Genomic DNA, 22,114 nt, shown 5'->3' on the forward strand with positions numbered 1-22,114 from the left:
CACCCCCTATATCATGTTAAAATCAAATCCTTATTTCAGAAATTCATAGGATGCTTACAGTGGTATAAAGTGGAGGTATACTGCTGCTTGCGCTGTTTTCACAATGAAGACTGGTTGTCATTTTCTTATTGAAATAGTCACAATTTTTTTACAGCCAGATAGATAAATGAACTGTATATCAAAAATGTGAATGGACACTTTCTTATAGAACACTTTTGTTTTTGGATGTAGCCAGTAAACTTGTATACAGTTCAACCTAGCATGGTGTCAGTCTCATTCTCTATAAGTGCACCACACACATGTACATTTGTAGAACTGCAAAATATGTATGCAATACAACGTACTGTATGCAGTGCTACTACACTGACAAAGCTTATGGGTACAATATCTTGCAAGGTACTGAAATTATTTTTTTTGTATGGGTATACCACACCCATTGCACAGTTTTTGGGTGTATTTTGTTTTAATGATTTGAATAACTAGGTCTATTGTTATAACTTCATGGATATTTTAAAAACGATTCGTAGGTAAAACTAGATGTTGCGCTTGTAACACAAACACCTGTAGGTTAATTACGGTATGAAATCGAGACAGCCAGCACTAGGTTTACATAAAAGCAGATAGGGTGCAGTACCTCCCTCGAAAAATGTGTGATGGTGGACCAACAAGGAAATTGACCCGCTGCACGCCACAGCCCCCACCTCCGCACAGTTCAAAGGAGGTGGGGGGGATTTTACAAAATATTAAAAAAGGGGTCATTCGCCTCCTCAAAAACAATGTATACGGAACAGGTAAGACGAAAATAGTCTTTAGAAAAAAAAATCATAATACAAACTGTTCAGTAACCTAAATTATACACATCATTTCATTATATAATTATATAACTTTTTCAACATGTTTAAGATCAAAATTATCGTTCTGGACTTGAAACAGTACTTGAATTCAATTATTTTAAATATGTCTAGTTTTTAAATAGCTACAGGACACGCCTGCTAATTGCCAGTCGCCTATAATGCGCGTGTTATATTTAACAATTGAAGACATACAAAACACCTTCGAGAATTTATATATATATATATATATATATATATATATATATATATATATATATATATATATATGATATAGATATAGATATAGATATATAGATATAGATAGATAGATAGATATATCTATATAAATATAGATATATAAAATCAGCTAAAATGGTGTGTTTTAATTGTGTTATTGCTGAATGCATATTAATCAACCTTAGTTGACTGCCGGACGTTTGGCTAATTGCCAATTCAAATGTCACCGTATTATTGTTACACACGTGTGTGTTATTAGTACTCGGATGGATTTGCTAAGTTTGGTTAAGCGTTTTAAAATGTAGATTTGTGTGTCTGGCGGGGGTCTACGTTGACAAGATCAAAATGTTAATAATGAAGTTGCTAGTTACATTTTTTTGGAAACATGAAATCGTCATTTTAAATAAAATTAACTGTTTTCTATCGCTATAATTTTCAGGGTTACAGTTACTGGACTTGCTACCAAATTTAAGGTAAGAATTAAAATGTTGTAGTTCTGTTTGTACTGTATATTTGGAGTTTGGTTATTTTTTAGTTTTAAGTAGATGTATTTTAAGATATTTAGTACGCAGCTATATTGTGTGTTGAAACAAGTCTACAAGGCTCGCTTTTGTGTGCCGACGTTATGTGAACTTATGCACTGCAGTCGCCACTACTTCACGACTATCTGGAAACTGCTGTCAGAAACGAGACTGGGTTGTGTTTAATCAAATCAGACTTATGATCTCCTCTAAATCTAAAATGCAGTTTCTAAGCAACAAAAACACTGTAAATGTCATGGAAATCCAATTTGTGCAGATGTACCCACCACCCATTCCCAAGTTTAGTGGACACCAGTCAGAAATATCATTGCAGTGTACCTGCAGTGGCTTATGTATGACCTTAATTGTAAAGAATGCAGTATTGCCTGCTGCTTTTGTGGTATCCATGAAAGTTATGTGTTAAAATAGATTCGCATCAACAAAATGTCAGCCAATCCAGTTGTATGGTGACTTACTCAAGTTATACAAAAAAAAAAAAACATGCAGAAATAACTGTGTCATGAGTCTTAATGTGATAAATCTCTTCACAGGGAGAAAGAAGATGATGACCTCCTGATCCAATGTGAAACTTTTGAGGAAACCATGTCTGAGGATGAGGAGGAGTTAATGAGAATATATGGTGGAATTGATATGAGCAGCCATCAAGAAGTATTCACAACACTCTTTAACAAAGTGAGCCATTAGAAATCCTTCAGACTGAATTATTAAGGAGGATACCGCCCCAGTAATTCAAAATTACAGCAAACCGATGAGGTTTAATGTAAAATGAGGTTATGAAGACGTCCGCCACTTTGCTATGCTGAACTTGATTTGAAGATGCCAGAGGTGAATTTAGCTGGGGGGGTGGCATAAATAACATTCCATATTGGAGCATCAGATTGTAAATCTCATCTATGTATTATGTCTTGCTCTGTATATTTTGACTAGGTGTAGAACGATGTCAGTGACCTCAGCATAGGACAGAAACTGAAACATTAGATTGAGCACAGCCTACCCAAACACAGCTTTCTTGACACGTTGGCAACAGTCTAGGCCAGGGCCTCCCAACCCCCTGTGTCTGCTGGTTTTCATTCCAATTACTTAACTAAACCCTTAATTTAACTAATAATTTGCTTAATTAGACCTTTTCTCTTGATTTCAGCTCAATTAAGGGTCTAGTTAAGTATTTGAGAACTCGGTTGGAATGAACCAGACAACACATGGGGTCCCCAGAACCAGGGTTGGGAAGCCCTGGTCTAGTCTCTAGAGGAGTATTTATGCCTCATGTAACTGTCTGCAACACACAGAAGCTCCATTATACTCTCTCTGAGTAACCAGATATGTGGGCAGAGACCTGGACCCTGCACAGAACTGGGGAGCAGTCGTGGTTAATGTCCCAGTGGGCTGGGTTAACTCTGCTCTGTAGTGACTGAGCCTGTTACCTCTTGCCTATTTCAGGTGAGCAGCTCCCCAGCCTCTCTTCAGCTCCTGTCGATTCTTCAGGGTCTTTTGCAGTTGGGACCTGCAAACTGCAACGCCTGGCTGGCTTTGGAAGCCTTGGTAAACAGAGTCATATTGCTGGCTGACGACGGTAATCCAGGTTTATATTCTCCTCATCAGCACGTTGAAAAAACGAATGCAGCTGTGTAAGAAACCATTGCAGGGTAAAATAGCTTCAATGGGTGATGTCCTAGAAATGTTTAATGTAGCCTATCTCTTATGCATGTTTCTACTTGTTTAAAGAAAACAGTGTTTGCAGGGTTAGAAATTTGCACTATACCTCCACCCAGTTCTGGTTTTCAGAACTTGTTTATAAAATTATTGAAATTTAATAGGAGCCATGAATTTGAGCAATTAGGCCCCTGCAAAATCCTGCTCTGAACTGTACTTCTCAAAGTATGAATAAATTACCCTTCTGTAGGTTCACGATTCTGAGTTGTTCATGTGGTTTGACAGGAGCCTGATTGCTCAAACACCATACATACATAATTGAGGGTTGTTCTGAAATCCAGGACTAGTGTAAGTTTACTAACCCGAAGCGGTCACCTTTGGCAGCTAGTGCAGAGCTGCTGTCCCTCGGATACGCCTGTAAAATGAGGCGAATCGCTACAGTCTCAAAAGTGACGACTTAATGGGGCGTTCTATAGACAGATTTCCACGCCCAACCTCACTAAATTAGAGGTGGTGGTAATTTTAGGAACAGTCGCATCTCTCCTAAACAAACAGCCTGCAGACTTAATGCCAAACGGGTGATCCAACATCCTGTTCAAAATATATATAATGTGCGTGTGTGTTTGATTTGGAATCTTTTTGCCTTGCAGCTGAAGAAGATTCCATTGACACCATTATGGAGAGGCTTTTAGTTTGCAAGAGAAAGCCAAGTGAGCAGCAGACAGCTGAGGGGAGACCTGCCAAGAAGGTTGACGTGGGTGCACAGACTGACCAGGCGGGGAATGGATCAGAAATTCTTTGTGCTGCATTCAAGCCAGCTCCAGACCAATCTCCCCCACCGCCCCCACCTCCTCTACCTCCACCTCTGCCGTCAACAGGAGGGAAACCTCCGCCTCCTCCGCCACCACCCCTCCCTGGCATGGGCAGCCCACCCCCACCCCCACCTCCCCCACCCCTTCCTGGCATGTGTGGCAGTCCTCCCCCTCCACCTCCCCTGCCAGGTATGGGTGGAATGCCCCCTCCACCACCTCCTCTCCCAGGCATGGCCCCACCCCCACCTCCTTTACCTGGCATGGGCAGCATGTCTCCCCCTCCACCCCCACCACCCTGCCCGGGTACAGGAGACATGCTAGTGGCACAGACCAGCTACACCTTGGGATGCACTCAGACTGACTTTCACAAACCAGTCCGCTACCCAACGCTCCGGATGAAGAAGCTAAACTGGCAGAAGCTGCCTTCTAATGCGATGTCAGGTGTGTGAGCTCATGTATTGTCCCAAACAGTGTCGAAGAAACCATTCATCATTTCACTTTCTCTATAATTCTGTTTTATTGTAGTTGTGGACTATTTTAATCTTCTAAAAAGTAGCATATCTAATTATTGTCAGTAAACTACTGAGTCCACTCTAACCTCTTTCTGATGTACACTTGTTTTATGCACTTTGACTTGTCATGTCGAAGGCATTGAATACAAAGTTTGGCAGTATTCATAGTATATCTGTCTGGGTGACACTGTACTCAATGTACGAATTTCACTGACGTGAGAGCATCATTTTAACACCTCATCAAAATCCCATTAACAAATAACAGTAATTCAACATCTGGCCACCAGGTAGCACTGTCTGATATGCAACAATCCAATTCAAACAACAAAAAACTAATATCTTTAAATGCCTAATACTGGATTGCAGTTTTGAGCTAGTATGGTCAAGTAATTTAGCTATACCTAGGCCTGAACTTTAAGCTGGAATTTGGTCATTGCCAATGCAACACATTTGATAATTGAGAAGTGCTCTCTTGCTCTCGCTCCCCAGACAGTAACTCCATGTGGACCTCTGTGCAGAGGATGGACAGCCCCCTAGAGCCGAATTACTCCAGCATTGAGCAGCTCTTCTGTCTGCCTGTGGCTCAGTCCAAAGAGGAGGCAGCTACCCCTGTCAAGAAGCCTCCCAAAGAGGTGGGCCTCATATCTCTGCTCATGAAAGGAAGTTTACTGTGCAAGCTGTATTTATCACTGGAGGATGTTGGCCTAGTGTTCTCTAGTTATTGAGAATCTTACCAATCCATTGCATTGTAATTTCTATTACAAAATAAAATGCTACACTAATGAAAATCATAACACCTCTTTAAACTGATTCTGACCTTCACGTTTCCTAGCATGTGGTTTCTTCAGCTCTATGTTGTGCTTCTTTTGTGTTGTCATAGCAAATAACAGCCTTGACTTGTGCAAATGTTTGGTTTTGGCTTTATACAGAGTGTTCTTTTTAATAACTGACCATGCCATTTTATTAACAGATTACGTTTCTTGAACCTAAGAAGAATCTTAATTTGAACATTTTTTTGAAGCAGTTTAAGTGGTGAGTAACTTTTTTTATAATCTAAAGTATTATTTTTTATTCACACATCTTGGGTAACTGTTATTCAAGAACGTTCACCAGGATAGAGATTGTTTTTCTTCTAACCCATTACGTTGCTGCTACTCTGAAATGAGCAGAGAATTGTAGGAACAGGAAACCAGCATAGAGAGTGTGATCTGGATGCACTGCAACCCTTTTGTTTTTGGTGGGTGAACACTCCCAAGTAAATGTTGAGAAATGTGTTGTCCATCTGAGTTATTAACCGTGCTGTGAATAAACATTTATACAGATATGGCAGTATGTTTAAAAATGATAACGCTGCGATACGGACAACACAGGACACAGCAAACTTAATGTGTTTCTTTTAAACTTTGCAGGGTGTTCTGTAACACTTTAAGATGGTTGAACCAGCTAATTTTAAGCTGCTAAATAACTTTACCCATCAACAAATATTTTCTCTAGATGAGATTTCCTCTGTATTTTCAGCCCAACACACCTCCTGTCTAATTGTCCTTGACTGGTACCTGACCATGCTTTTCATTCCACTAGTTCCAACGAGGAGGTTGTTCACATGATCAAGAGTGGAGATCGATCCAAGTTTGATGTGGAAGTTTTGAAACAACTTTTGAAGCTGCTGCCTGAGAAGCATGAAGTAAGTAAATAAGCCCCCTGACTACTACTCCGTGAAACTTGACTTGCTGTTAACTTTAGTCCAATATTGTCTCCAGTAATGTCACACTTCAATAGTGCATGCATCTGGATAACTGCTTATCCAGTTGTCATGAAACTTGGTGTTGACATTATTTCACATTAGTTAATGAGAGGATCACATTCTGGGGAGATATGGAGGTGTCTGTCCATCTGTAAGTCACACTTAAATTTTTGAATATATATGGAGATTTGTGATTAATAATTTCATTAGTTGTTTTTATATACTATTCCGTGTTTACTGTTCTGTCCTGGCCATCCTATTTGTTCTCATGCTGATGGCTCTAATTTTATATTTACAGCTGTGGTGGAGGATGTGTGTTACTGACATACTTGTTTCCATGCTGATTTTGTATGGATGAAGCTACAAGTTGGTCTGGTCTTGTCTTGCACTATTGCACTTGCTTTGTTAAAGATTTTCATTGTGATATTTTTTTCATTCCTGCCTTTATCTGACATTACTGTCTGTTTCCACAGATAGCAAATCTAAAATCATTTCAAGGCGAGAAGGAGAAACTGTCTAAACCAGATGCATTCTACCTCCTCCTCCTTGGCGTGCCAGGGTAAGTGATCGGCTGTTTATACGTGCTGCATCTCCACGGCTTCAATGAGTGACTTGTAAGTTTTGTTATGTACCCATGCTGGCTCTTCAGTGCATTATCAAGATCAAGGCAGAGTGGTTTTATTTTTCAGATACTGTAAAGTGTTTGTTTTATGCATGCACAAGAGCTTTGTAATTCTGAGCTTTGTAAAAATGTTCCATGACTTTGGTCTTCCTGAGCTGGAATGACCTGTTAATGATGAGTTGAAAAATTATATTGGTTATCTATGATGAGATGTTATGTTGATTTACAATGTTGCTATTTTTGATGGAATAGAAACCCAGATATGTTTTCTGAAAGCATGTTTTACCATTAATGCTAAGGAAGTATCAATAAATAAAGACATTGCCCTATGCTGGATATTATCAGTGTTGTGGAATAGCACATTACGTGTAATGCATTACTGTAATCTGATTACATTTCAGTAACTTGTAAATGTAATAGTTCTTTTTTTAGACAGGTAATGAAATGTGGGAACGGATTACATTTGATGTGGGGAAAAAATAACAGTTACTTTTCCTTGTATTTCAAAAAAAAAAAAAAAAAAAATCATACCGTGGATATCCGAAAGCTTTTCAACAGTGCAACACATCACACAAATGCACTTTTATATATCATCTTGTTAGAAAAATGGCATCGCAGGAGAGAACGAGTGGGTTCGATAGCTGGATCTTCAAAGAATATTTTGAGCTGCAGCCTGACCAAAGCAAAAAATAAATAATGTACCTGGGAAGTATCTAATGTAGTAATAAAAATTATTTTAGCAGACACCTTTTACCAAGGCGACTTACAGACTAGGGTGTATGAACTATGCATCAGCTGCAGAGTCACTTACAACAACGGATTACTATTTAACAGTAACTATCCAACACTGGATGCTATACAAACAGTTAGAAATTGCTCTCCTCTCTCTCTCTCTCTCTCTCTCTCTCTCTCTCAGCTACCAGTTAAGGATTGAGTGCATGCAGTTGTGTGAGGACACTGCCTCAGTGATGGAGATGCTGCGCCCAAAAGTGGACTTGATCGAAGCAGCATGTGACAGTAAGTAATGCTGCAACTCAGGAAATAGGTGACCTCTGTCATGCCTGTTTTACACCTCTGGATGTAAATCCCTGGAGATAAGGATATAGAGAACCGTTCATCCAATTGTGACAAACCTTGGTATTGTAATGTGAACTTGTTTTTCTTTTGTAATTGGCAGGTCTGTTGGCCAGCAGTAGATTACCGAGCTTCTGTAAACTGCTTCTAAAAGTTGGAAACTTCTTAAACTATGTAAGTATTACATTTAAAAAGTAAGTTCTGTCGCCTAATCTCTCGAAGCACTGGACCTAATGCTTTTTGAATCTGGCCAAATGTCCTTTTCATATATTGTGGCGTAGTTTAGTATACTAAAAACCTTGTATTTGACATCTAATTGTTCTTCAGCAGTGTTGTGAAGTTGCTGAATATAGCAAGGGATCTATACTGATAACCACTATAATCAAATGTTTCTCTTTATCTTGGTAGGGAAGTCACACAGGCAACGCGGAGGGGTTTAAAATAAGCACACTTCTGAAGCTGACTGAGACGAAGGCAAACAAGTCCCGTATCACACTGCTGCACCACATGGTGGAGGTGGGGCACAAGCTGGAGTGTATGAGCATGCTACTGTACATCAGTCATTGTAGCTAACAATACTGTGGTGTATGAACATCCTACTGTACATCAGTCATTGTAGCTAACACACTACTGTGGTGTATGAGCATCCTACTGTACATTAGTCATTGTAGCTAACACAATACTGTGGTGTATGAGCATCATACTGTACATTGTCTCAGGTGTGCAGTTTTGAAAGAAACACGTGTTTTAGCAGACATTTTCATTTTAAAACATGGTATCTGGTACCACACTAGTCCGGTTCTCGAGTTCGGTATTAAACGCTGTGTAGACGCTAACCGTATTTAGCACTTTTAAGCCGGTTAAAGGCAGCTAATATGATTTAAAGGCATAGTGTGGACAGGGCCTAAAGCATAGAAACGGAGCTTCCTGTAACTTAGTGGTACAAAATATGTTTTCAAATGAAAATACATAAATGTCTGTTTAAAAATTGAGACCTTTTTAGCTCATGGAAGTGTAAACCAGATGTCATTGAAGTTATTTTATTGGCTGCAATTACATTGTCAGTCAAAACTACAAGAAGATTGTCTCTTTCAGTGTTGAACCAGTACAAATCTAAACTGAAATATTTGACCTAGGTGGAGAAATGAATTTTTGGGCTGTCAATTCAATTTCATTGCATAGAATGTTTACAGGAACCGGTAGTATTGCATTTTATTGCTGAATTTGGTCAGACTCCCATTTGATTAAGCTGTATTATCTTTAGCAGATCTATAGTTTATTGCAATGCTTGTTAAAGGTCTTGAATGGTTATTGTGTTTTTGGTAGTGGCTCGCTTTCATTTTAATTCTGTGGTGTGTTGGTGTTTTTTTTTTTTTTTTTTTTTTATTTTAAGGAAGCGGAACAAAACCACACAGATTTGTTGGAACTTCCCAATGATATCGAATGTTGTTCCAAAGCAGCTGGGTAAGAAATCAAAGTTCATTTTTAAAAGTGTGATTTAATGATTTGCCCATGTCTACCACTGGAATAATTTTTCATACTGTTTTGATGTGTAAGCTGTAAATTGCCTATATTTATCAGCACCCAACTACAAAAAGCAATGTGCCATAGGGTTTGATACTGAAAAGGGCACTAGCCGAAACATTTGTCTACTTGACTCGTCGATTTTGCAGCATGAATGCTTATAAAACAGACGCTGATTACTGGTGTATGTTCAACCCGCAGTATAAGTATTGACTCAATCCAGGCTGAAGCGAGTTCTCTAACCAAACGACTTAAGGAGACTTCTGGTAAAATAGCATCATCTATAGAAGAGGTCAAGCTGCAGTATGCAAAACTTACACAGGTGAGTTAAACCACTCTGTAACAAGCCATGTAACTTCAACCAGTGTTTCAATGACGGTACAAATCGTTTCCAGCAGGGCTGAATGCCTGTATGATACAACTGATGTATTTGATTGTGATCTACTGCACTTGGACAGGGCTATGTAAATCAGAATACTGAGGTTTATATGGCATTCGTACATCTGTCAGATTTTCATTTTTAGAGTATCTGCAGTGGATTTAAGTCATGGTGATTGTAGCTTTTCATGTTACTGATGACTGGCAGGGAATCAGTGTCACTAGTCCATTGGTATGTTGCACTGAAAATTGAACATAGAGAGCCGTGAGATGGTTGAGGCTAGCCAATAGGAATGTAAATCATAAGAATATTTATTTTTATTTAATAAATGCAGGATTTCTTTCAATATGTGTGTGTTCCAATTTTAGAAATTCTTCATCTTCCCTGAAATAAATAAATCCCGCCATACCACTCCTGATTAGCTTTGCAGGTTTATGTTGCATTTGCAGTCAGTGTACAACCGAGTACAGTAATAGTTATGGAGCAGCTTCTCAAACATCCGAGAAATGACAATGAACATAATGAAAGCAGTAGCACTTCTACCAGTGCAAATAACCTCACTGACTAAAGGCATCAAAATCTAAACTTTGCATGGGAGTCCTGAGTTAGGATGCGCAATGTCATAAGGGAACTTGAGACAAAGTCTGGGAAACCCTGTTCTAATGATGGTGTGTGTATATATATATATATATATATATATATATATAATATAAAAATAATTGCCATTTGAATGTAAACCAGTAACAGTCCATTCATACAGCTAAATGATTGTATCAGAAGCCAGTGGTCAATGCAGTCGTTGTAAACATGATATCAATGTTATATGTAGGTCACAGTTTAATGTTGGGTCAATATATTAATATCCAGGATATTTTCAAATGGGAGGTATTCCTTTTCACTTCCGCTTTTATTCAGAATATCACTGGATGTGTGCTTCTGCTCCGTTTCACTTGGGAGCATTCCAAATGCAATACTAAGTTTACACGATGGGAAATTACTCATGTTCCACACATGCTCTCTTGCTTGTATACTTAAGTGACTCAGTTTACCAGCAGTATGTATTGTAATGTGATTTAGCTATCCTGGCCAAATCAGTCCTTAAGAGTCTTAAAATACCTAGACGAGTGAGCGGGCTCAGGACTTTCTATATCTGGACTGTGGCTTGGCCCTTTGACCCGGCTGGCATGTATAAATTGTAACCATGTTCTTGTGAAAGATTCAATAAGTGTATTTCATTTTACTGTTTGGAATGAAGAAATGTACCAGGTATCTTTTTATACTATAGTCATTTAACCAGAATACATTTATTTATAAATATTTATTTGTACCCAGATTGACTTCCAAAAATGTGTCCATGGATTTTTTATTTTATTTTTTTTTTTTTTAAAAGGAGAGTCTTGCTGCCTCTGAAGAGCTCGAGGATCGCTTTGGTGTCATAGAAGCCAAGAAGAAAGACCTGGCCCTGTACCTGTGTGAGGACCCTGCCAGGCTGTCTCTGGAGGAGTTATTTAATACCATCAAGACCTTCAGAGATCTGTTCCTGAAGGCAATTCAGGTGCAGCCACCTGCATGGCTCTGTCATCCAGAGGCTGGTACAGTAGCTTGCTGACAGCCTCTGTCAAGCTCCTAAGCTTTTGTGTGGAGTTGCTTCTGTGAGGGAAGCTAATTGGACACTCCAGTTATTTACCCTTATGTTCACATGGTCAATAAAACCGTGTTTCCTTTATTAAATGATAGAAGCACAACATACTACTGTACCATTTTTATGTGAACTAACGTTTTGTTACCTGGATATCTATAGCTTTGTATTATTCATTTTAGTTCTTGGTCATTTGTTTATTTGTAATGATCACAATTGCAAAACGTTATATTTGAATTCACTTTTATCTAGAGTACAGAAAGTAGAGTCTGGTTTGTTTTCCAGGATAACAAGACCAGGAAGGAACAAGCTGCCAAGGCAGAGAAGAGGAAGAAGCAGCTTGAAGATGAAGAATCCAAGAGACAAAAGGGAGAGGATGGGAAGATTAGTAAGTGTCGGACGCAAGATGGAACCCCTCTAATTTTGTGTCTCTGGTGTTTTTGTTTTTTTGTTCTCTCTAAAATATACTATCCAATTTTTAAGGGGGTCCAGCAAGCAATTTTTAGCTTTTACATGTTAATCATACATTTGTACAGGAACGACAAAGATTGCAATATGGGAAAAACATTAGCGGAAGTATATTTTGAGATTTTGTCAATGTAAAATGGCTCGGACACTCAATACAGGTCTGATAATAAATAGCTAAGCATGTTGGCATTTTGTACTCTCTGAACTTGTCAATGTTTGTATTCATTCCAGCTCTACTAGCTTCAAATATGAAAAATAAATATATATTGGCATATGACATTTATAAAACATTATTGGAACTCCACATTCAAAAAGCTGCACTATACAACAGAACATTTTAGTGGAATTCCAAATAAGCCAGCTGTCACACTTGTTTTTTGGTCCAGAAGTAACTAAGTGGGTTGTGAAATTGCTTTCAGGGGCAAGGATTAGTTACTTTGGGTGTTGGGTGAACTCTACTCGAAGCGTGAAGAGAAACGGCAGCTTGTCCGCTCAGATTCACACTGTGTTTAAGCCAGTGATGATGGTGGACTTGAATTCTTGACAATTTTTGCACAGAAGGCAGCGAGTTATGTGTGCCTCTCTTTCCCCTTCAATGACGAGATTAATCCAGATGTCTCTTTGCCCCCATGCAGTTCGTAAAGGCCTCCCGAAGCAGGAAGAGGAGTGCGTTATCGACTCTCTCCTGGCGGACATCCGGAAAGGCTTTCAGCTGAGGAAGACTGCACGGGGCAGGTGTGAATCAGAGTGCACTCCTACTAGTGAAACACATAGAGGTAAAACAGAGCCTGGTAAGAATGAGAAACCTCCATGTACCTGCATTGCCAGCAGCCATGCCTCACAACTAATCCAGCTTGTCGGCTTTGCTTTGCACTTGGAAAAGAGCAGTTTGCTAGTATAGAAGAATAACTGCCTAATCATGCATGCTGCTTGCACAGATATTGTACTAAATATCCCATTTGCTAGCACCAGTAACCATGATGCATGAGTATTTCAAGCAATCGCTTTTTCAACACTGCAGACCTGTAATATAGGTGTTAAACATATCTTAAAACTGCAGACAATTGCAGTAGTATAGGAAAGTTCTGGCAATCTGGTGTACCCTCGAATGCTGAGGTTGTAGAACACACTGAGACTGCACATGCAGTACTGTGTTCCATTGTGGTCCCTGGCTGAAAGGTATGACAAAGGTTGAGTTAATTGAATGTATTTGGCCTAGAATAAAGAAGGGTGAGTTGACTGAAGTTTGTAAATCCTTTTAAAGGAGATGATAAAGTTAAGATGGTAATTGAGTGGAGAAAAAAATACATATACTGGGTTACCAAGCCATGCTGTTGCTGCTGACTCCTTAAGATCTATTAAGAGGCAAGCTGACCAAGTTCTAGAATCAGTTCACTACTAGGAACCGGACAAGCATTGTTCCATCCTTGTGTTCCATTAGTTTTGTGTAGAAGATGGAATGTAGTTGCAAATACAGGCTTTTGAATTTCTGTCGGGGATATGCTGTTGGTGCCCATGACAAGTGCCAGTTGATTTTATTTAAAGGCTTGTGAAGAAAATGTAAGAAAGCTTTTGCATTTTTATAACTTCCTAATGTTGCAGGTGTGTTTTAAATTACATTTTTTTTATTGTAATTTTATTTACTATTTAGTGTGTGCTGTTTTACTGTAATCCCATGGCCTTAAATGATAGGTAGGAGACTGCAACCAAACTGAAGCCTGTTCTGTGTGTTTTTTTTTTGTTTTTAACTCTTCAGGCAAAAATGTCAGTGCTGCAGGGGAAGAAGCAAAAGCCTTGGTTTCCAAGGCAACCAAAACCAACAACCGTCGGCCATATTGCGCTGTTGGAATGGACAAAACAAGCAGTGTCATCTTGCCCCCTTCTGAACCAGACCTTGCAGTACAAGAGGATACTAGTGCTGCATGTTCAAAGCAAGGCCTTCCTCCCTGCCTAGACACTACAGAAAGAAATGCTACAAAACACAGCCCATCCACGGTGACTCCCGTAGACACAGGGAATAATGGGAATCAATTGGACAATAATGGAAATGACACCCAGGAGGAATCTGGTTTCCCTGCTCTATGTGAACCTGCTTTAGCTAGCCACACACTTCATGTTCTAAATGAGCAGTGTGAGGGTAATGGGGATGTTGATAGGAAAGTGGGCCACAAGCCCAGTGCCGCACAGTTTGAACTCAATGGAAACAGTAAAGATGAAAGTGCAACACAGGTTAAGCATGGTGATCCAGATGCACTTCTGCTTGAATTTGCCGTGCACACTGACGGCAATGGCAATGACAGGCGCCGGAATATTGCTTTAGACAGGACGGCGAGAGAGAGCGACGTTCCTGATGGTATGAAGGGGGCGAGTGTCTCTGAAGAGCCTTCGCCAGCAGTAGAATCCGAGCAAAGCACTTCCGGTTCACGCAAGTCCACAAACTCTCAGAAATCTGCAGACAAAGGGCTGTCTAAACACATGGGGAAAAATAAAAAGAAGAGTGGTGAAGGTAATCCCAAAATAGTTTTTGTGAAACTACCTAAAATATAGAAATATGCAGAATAAAGAGTGTGTGTATCCCTGTAAATAGACCATATTTAAATTAAATATTTATATTACCTACAAGTGCAGTGCATTTAAAAAGGAAGAGTTCACTAAACTGCAGTTGTTTTTAAGGAATATTATGGTAGGAGTTTTGTGTTTCATAGGCATTCGGTAGCTATTTAATATTCTTGTATGTTGGCAATTGCTTAAGGTCCTTTTTTGTTCATGTTTTTGAATTTGTTTTCTACTTTTCACATAGGTGAAACTTAAGCAAACCAACAAAGTGTAAAATCTCTTGAATGCCATCCAAGTTCAACCACACTTCAGTCTGACTGATCAAACTAGAATACACTTTTGCTGCTGTTCTCAATAGACAAACTCATACTTGGTCTTTTAAGAGTGTGCCTGTTGATGAAAGTTGTTTCTTTGGGTATTTGGAAAAGGAACAGGTCATTAAGAAATGTGTTTTGTGTCGTTTTCAAGAACTACAATACTACTCTGAGACCAATGTAATCGATAACCAGAAAGTCAAGCACATAATGCAAGGGCTTTTTTTTTTTTTATCGGTGCATATTATCAGAAGGAAAATATTTACACTGCATTAATAAGGGGGTCATATAGGATTTTTGACCTTCCGTACCACAGATACTTTCAGCTATGCAAACGGTTGCAACCATTTCTGAACATTTGTTCTCCTGTTGACATAAGCTAGCAGACTGGAGAAGCAGCGAGTAAAACATTTGCATAGCTGAACGTAGGTCAGATCTCCATTGGTAGATTCTATTAAATGTACCTGGAAAGGACAATCGATAGGTTACTAGCAAAATTAACTAACCTATTACTTCAGTGTGTCAAAGGGCTGCCACAACCCTCGGAATTCTCTTGTTGTGGCTTCAAGAAACAGAAATGCAGTATTTTAGCTGTTTTTCCTAGTACACTTCTGCCCCTAGTAGATTTGAGGCAAAGGGCCTTTTTGGCACAAGGCTCTGTTGTCCATACAACAAAAAACTGAAAACAAGCACTTTTCACTAAATAAAACATGTTTGATGAAATCATGTAAAAATATTAGTTACCTCTAGGATTGCCATCTGGGCCCCATAATTTCGGAACACTGTGGGACAGGACAGGGTTTTTAAGTTGCACTTAAACTGAAAGAAATAAATATGTGAACTGAGCACTAAACACATGCTTAATTTATACTGCTTCTTAATTATCCGAATAATTCTGATAATACAAATCTTACAAAATAAAAAAAAGCATCTTGAATAAATGTGCATAGGTTTATTCAAGGTACTTTATTTTGTAAAATTAGTATTTCAGTTATCCATATTTAAAAGTTGTTATTTATATCCTGTTAATTAATAATATATAGCCCTAATTTACACTGACTCTCACAATTAAATAACACTGATGAGGTGTTAGTGCTGTCTGGTGTCAGGAATAGTGAACAGTTGGTCAGTATTAATGATCTGAGAGGGAAAAGGCGATATACTATTAGAAACTATAAAGAAACTTTAAAATATATGTTTTTAAAACTATTAACAAAATAAATATGGGTGATGGTTCTTATTTAAAAAGCTGTTATTGTATTGTCATGCTGTCTCGAGATAATTAATCAATCGAATCAATTTAGCTAAGGTTTAGCGCTCAATTCATGTGTTGATTTCCTTCATTTAAAGGCAACTTCAAAATCCTCTTCTGTCTTGCAGTGTTCTGGAATTATGGGTCCACCCTACATCCAACCGTTTTAGATTATTTGGATGTTGTTTAGGCCCATTGGTCAAGTACCAGGTGCTACGTTATTAAAGTTTCAGTTAATACTGTGTATGATGTCTACATCAAATAAAAGCTTCAGTCAAGATCTATCCAGTTGTACAGATCCAGCATATAAGGCAGGGGTCTTCAACCCTGGTCCTGGAGAGCCCCAATGCTGCAGGTTGTATAGGTGTCTTTACATCGTCAGTGGCTAAAGATCTGGAACACGTGCTGATCTTGACAAATTAAGCCAATAATTGGTTTTATTAAGTAAGTGAGAGCTCGGTTGAAATGAAAACCAGAACACCCTGTAGCTCTCCAGGATCAGGGTTGGAGACCCCTGATCTGAGGTAATCGACATGGCTCGCTTGGCCTTACCAACATCCCATAATATAAATGGTTTAACCAAGTCTCAACTTCAAGGTAACTATGTGTGCAACTGTCACATTTTAAATGATTTCATTCAATGTAATTGTTAAAAAAAATAAAAATAAATAAAAGAAACAGATTTTGGATAGTAGTTTAATAAAGTGCTGGCTACTCTGTACCAGGCTTTTTCAATTCCATTAAGCAAAATTGCAATTGGCAGTATTCTGTTTAAATAGCTTCTCAAAGTGGCAACAAATTACTTAAATTGAAGTCACTGTTAGTCAATTAAATTGGCTTCAAATGAAAGCAGTTGAACAATATTATGTCTCTAAAACATATATTCCAGTTTCAAAGAACAGTTTTGCAACTGTTTAAATAATTTACCTTGAATGTACTCTATAACCTGCCGATCAGTCTTTATAGTCTAATAACTGGATTGTGTAATTTGCTTGAAGTTAATATTTTAGTATGTTTCTTTTTTAAACAACAGCAGTTTACAAGGAAAATGGACACACAAAATCAAAAAAGGGTTGTAATTTACAGTGAGGTAGGTAAAAACGGGTGTGTGTTACACTAACATTGTCAAGGGGGTGTCCATGTGATTAATTACAGCTCTCGTCACTAACGCATACACAAATCTAACACGGTCTTTGTTTTTAACCAACTGTGTATTGCCTTCCCATCAGATGTACAGTACCTTTACTTGTCCTACTCCAATAACCTTCAAATCAATACTGACTAAAACTTCATACTCCTTTTTTTGCTGAGTAATTGAAATGCACAGACAGGAATATAAATAATACTTGGAGCTCTGGGACTTTGCATTTTCATATGCCATTCATAGCAGCTGTTCTTGCCCGATAAGTTGTGGGGGATGATCCTTGCTAAGATTAATACCAGTACATTGGATCTCCAGACAGACAGACCCTCCCCCCCTTCCAGCCCTGGCTGAAGTAAAGTTACTGTAATTTAAGATACTAATGGTGCAAAATCACACATGACACCAAAGTAATTATTTTCTCTATTTATTTTTATGTCCTAGACCCTTAGAGTTACAGAACACCCTGCAAAGTTTACAAGAACCCATTATGTTACCTTTGCTGTGTCCCCTGATGTGTCTATCGCAGTATTATATTTTTAAACACATTCCAGACTCCTAAATCAACTGGGCAATACATTTCTTAACATTTGGAATTGGAATCTGGAATTGTTTGACGGGAGAAAAAAAATTATATTCTAAGGGACACTCCCTTCTGCAACAATGCTGGTTTTCTGTTCCTCTCATTTCACCACAGTTACCAGCATTGTTGCAGGAGGGAGAATGATCGGGATGCACTGCGATGTTTAGAAGAACACATCTTTCTCCTGGTGAATGTTTCTTGAGTAAAAGTTGAAAGAAAACAATCCCTAGTTTATTTACCTCCTGAGAGAATACAAAAAAAATCAGAACTATCTGGAATGTAGGAGACATGTGGTAACATAGGAGGCTGTGTTGTCCAGTGGTTAAAGAAACGGGCTTGTACCAGAAGGTCCCCGGTTCAAATCCCACCTCAGCCACTGACTCATTGTGTGACCCTGAGCAAGTTACTTAACCTCCTTGTGCTCCGTCTTTCGGGTGAGATGTAATTGTAAGTGACTCTGTAGCTGATGCATAGTTCACACACCCTAGTCTCTGTAAGTCGCCTTGGATAAAGGTGTCTGCTAAATAAACAAATAATAATGTGTTGAGAAAATGATGCAATGGGGGCAACTAGGGACACAACAAAGGTACGTAAACACAGCAGGGGGTCCTGTTACAATTTAAGAGTTAAAGTGAATTTCATCACTTTGTTTTTTTTAGTCCAGTAATGATGTTGTTTGTATGACTAGGCCTTAATGGTGTAAGTAAGGTAGTGAAAGGGTAGTGTGTCAAAACAACCAGTAAATAGGATCTCCAGAGAGCCCTGATTGACTCTGTGCAACAATTCCACCGTCTTTGACTACTGCACCAAAAAGATGCATAACGGCAAAGAAAGCACAAGCTGAAGCCCTTGAAAGTCACACTGTCTCTTTTTGACTCAAGATATGGAGTCTGTCACCTGCAGGTCCTCTGCTTGATTCTGATCCAAGATTGAAAGTTATGTAAAAGCAATTCATATCTGGAGGCTACTTGAGTGCTCTGTATTAAATATGTAATAATGATCAAGGCCCAATAACAAGTTGATAATTCAGTAAATTGCTTTTGTGTGATTTAAGGAATCAAAGCCTCAATACACTAGCAGATTTAAGGGAAAATGTTGCAACATATATAGCCATCAATCGTTGGAATGTATATTCCAGACTCTAGGAATCTGTCAATGGGCTTTTGCCATACCAGTCTGCCATAGTTGCCAGTGACCATTGCCCTAAACAATTGCTAGTGTGTGGAAGATCACATAGTTGATTGGCTGCCAAGACTGCTGTGTTACTGAAGAGGTGATGTTGCCCTGTGACCACCCCTCCCTCTACTGTGTTACTAACTGTTGTTTTTGTATTTTATTTTTGCAGGTAGACCACGGAAGAAAGGCAAGACAAAAGCCAAAAGGACATGTTGAGTTTGGGCAGGGGGTGTGCCTTTCTATATGGTGTTATCATTTTGTAAAACTGTATGATAATGTACTTCTTTGCTGACTCCCTGATAATGCCGTGAAGCTAATATTCAAGTGTTGTTCAAAGAAGACTTTTTGGGTTGAATCCCAGGATTTACTTCCGGCCATCCTATGAATTCAAGGATCTAAAGAAATGAGTGCCAGTGATGAAGCTGGTCTTGCTTGAGAGCCAGTGATTAAAGGGAAGCGTTAAGGAAAAGACTACCAGCGATACACACTCTTCAGGATTAAAGGGACATGCTTATAAAATCATTGTCATAATTTTTTGTGTAAGAAATACACCAGTAATGTTACAAAACTAATATCATTTTGAAATTCACTGCCGTAAATGTACTGAGCTCTTGAACAAAGCTGTAAATGATGATGAGAGACCAAGCACTGATGAGAGTTGCCTATAGGGTCAGTAGTCTCCAATGATCAGACTACCCACAAGCTTATAGTTAAGGACCCTCTAAGTTTACACCATTCATCTTTCCTTATCGAATTGCATGTGTGTGAGAGAAAAAAAAGCATAATGCCATATGAACAAAAAAATAATATTTGTATTGTTCTCCCTCAAATATGACCACTAGGGGACAGGTCATAATAGAGAAGTGGTCTTAGTACAGTAGATTTAAAATTGGAAAGGGACAGAAAGAAAAGGGTGTTAATGTTGAACGGGTCTTCATATGATGCTGGTCATAAGGAAGGAGTTCACTATATGGGGGGGAAAAAAGATTAAAAAGAAAATATTCTTAATTGGTACATATTGCTATCAATTCTCTGTTTGTTTATTTTTTTTTACAAAAGACACTTTCCCACAGATCAGCAGTAAAGTGATACAGCGAGCACTGGACGTAGCGAGCACACATAACCAATTAAAGCCGTCCTTGCTTTTCTTAACACACTATTTCCTTTCTACATGTGCTGTCTTGCAGCTTCCTTTTAGAAAACTGTTATAAATTAAACCTGGCCTGTTAAATAACACTGCTCAAATAAAAAAAGCTTTTAAATCAGGGCCAATGGGCCAAATTGTCTGAGCACGTTCTTAATAGCTGCTTCTTGGCCCGTGTTTCTAAATGGTATAAAAGCTAGAGTTATAACGTTTTAATAGTGTTAATTTAAGGGCCCCCGTGCAGTGCTCTTGCTTCCTTTTGTAACATTCATTGACATCCCTTCAGAAAAAAACAAAACCAGTGTAGGCCCAAGCTTTATCCAAGCTCCATGTAAATACTTGTGGTTGCTGCTGCTATTCTATTCTGTATGCGTACTTACAGAAGATTGTAAAGTGGTTCAATTCAATGACAATAAAAGAGAGTTCATGCCCTCCCTTATAAAAGTATACAGCTGTAAATTTGCAGTCATTTTGCAGTTTTCCCATGTTATATTATCCAGTTACAACAGTTTACCAGTTTACCATGGTTTGCCTTGTTATAAAACTTCAGGAGGAAGGACTGGCCCCATACTTATTATGTCAACTGTTAACCAATCAGATTATAAATAAACCTGACACCCGTCTTATGCACAATTGGTCACACCCCTCCACCTCCACCAATCACCACCCTATTTTTCTGTCCTGCTGGCCAGGTAGTGGTCCGTCACAGCAAGCAAGTTTGAGGCCAACTGACTTCTCCATATCTTACCTATTATATATACTGTAAACTGTCTTGGCATTTATACTGTTTACAAAACACTAGTTGGAACTCCCTCATATTACCTGTATCAATAGGTTTGTATTTTCTATTGATTATTATTCTAAGCAGCACACAATCATAACAATATTCTGCATGTATCTGATAACTTTGTATACAGAACTGTAGTTCTTTATATTGGTTTGCCTTCATATCTTAAATAAAACCATGAAATGCAATTCCTGCTCTTTGTTTGTGTTTGCCTGAGGCAGGGTTTAATCATAATATACAGTAGGTCACCATCCATGTATCATACAAAAGAATGTTACAGAAAATCCCCACAGAAGATAAAGCCTTTAATAGCTCAGCTGTATCAGCTCATCTGTATCAGTACAGTGAAAAGGTATGTTACCATGAGCTCTGCATTCACAGCATGAGGAAATAACCTGTAATAAATGTACCATCAAAGTCTACAAAATTTTGGACAAGAGTTTTTATAGATACATCCTTCATTAGTCCTAGCATTTGTAGGCCAGAATTTATGTTACCATATTCCAAGATTTGATGTCAAAGACTAACCAGTAAAAAAATAATATGGTTAACAATATAATATCTTTATATAGCACCTTTCATACAAAGCACTTTACAGAAGTAGGCTGTGAACTGTGCGTTTTATGCAGAGTCACTTACAATAGGACACTGATTTAACATCTCATCTGCAGGATGGCGCACAAGGAAGTTAAGTCACTTACTCAGTGTCACACTGAGTCAGTCAGTGGCAGGGGTGGGATCTGAACCAGTGACTTTCTGGTTACAAGCTCTGGACTTTAACCACTGGACCACACTGCCTCCTATACTGTGATGGTGTGAAAAACCCTCACATAGTGTTTATTTTTGTGATTTATTTTATGTAAATGGAATATTTATTTTGTACTAGTAATTGTTTTCATTCACTCTCATATTCCACAAACATGCACCTAATTATTAATTTATGCACATTCATTTCATGTATGACATTCACCTATAACCTTTATAGTTAAATAGTTATAACCACAACAGTAAACCAAAACAAAACAAAAGGCCAAAATAGGTAGGACCCTAAATTAAACGTGCTCTCAATACCTCACTTCTTAATTGATGACTGGTTTCCATAGCTTAGTTGGTATCTCGTGCGCA

The 22,114-nt window shown here is 38.5% G+C and overlaps 2 protein-coding genes across 2 annotated transcripts in view; both read left to right on the top strand.

Annotated features, from left to right (window-relative positions):
* LOC117422238 (inverted formin-2-like) overlaps positions 1-1,547 on the top strand; it is a 30,291-nt gene extending 28,744 nt beyond the window's left edge. Inside the window, exon 5 of the mRNA XM_058991408.1 lies at positions 1,510-1,547. Coding sequence (XP_058847391.1) covers positions 1,510-1,547 — 38 coding nt within the window. The remainder of the gene's footprint in view (positions 1-1,509) is intronic.
* LOC117419740 (inverted formin-2-like) lies at positions 1,269-21,177 on the top strand. Its single transcript, XM_058991407.1, has 19 exons — positions 1,269-1,543; positions 2,143-2,284; positions 3,050-3,191; positions 3,913-4,515; positions 5,076-5,218; positions 5,557-5,618; positions 6,168-6,270; positions 6,804-6,889; positions 7,869-7,969; positions 8,130-8,200; positions 8,435-8,542; positions 9,420-9,490; positions 9,752-9,872; positions 11,320-11,484; positions 11,854-11,956; positions 12,672-12,827; positions 13,793-14,542; positions 17,192-17,248; positions 19,228-21,177. The coding sequence occupies exons 2-18, from the start codon at positions 2,195-2,197 to the stop codon at positions 17,245-17,247; spliced, it is 2,931 nt and encodes a 976-aa protein (XP_058847390.1). The 5' UTR covers positions 1,269-1,543; positions 2,143-2,194; the 3' UTR covers position 17,248; positions 19,228-21,177.
* Positions 21,178-22,114: the final 937 nt, after the last annotated feature.

The sequence above is a fragment of the Acipenser ruthenus genome, chromosome 18, assembly GCF_902713425.1.
Source record: "Acipenser ruthenus chromosome 18, fAciRut3.2 maternal haplotype, whole genome shotgun sequence".
Classification (NCBI taxonomy): domain Eukaryota; kingdom Metazoa; phylum Chordata; class Actinopteri; order Acipenseriformes; family Acipenseridae; genus Acipenser; species Acipenser ruthenus.

What these genes read in the sequence shown, in the direction of transcription:
- LOC117419740 (XM_058991407.1), top strand. Translation starts at nt 2,195, where the DNA reads ATGTCTGAGGATGAGGAGGAGTTAATGAGAATATATGGTGGAATTGAT. An exon ending in TTGGAAACTTCTTAAACTAT is followed by an intron (nt 8,201 to 8,434) that starts GTAAGTATTACA and finishes TTATCTTGGTAG; the next exon opens with GGAAGTCACACAGGCAACGC. An exon ending in TGTTCCTGAAGGCAATTCAG is followed by an intron (nt 11,485 to 11,853) that starts GTGCAGCCACCT and finishes TTTGTTTTCCAG; the next exon opens with GATAACAAGACCAGGAAGGA.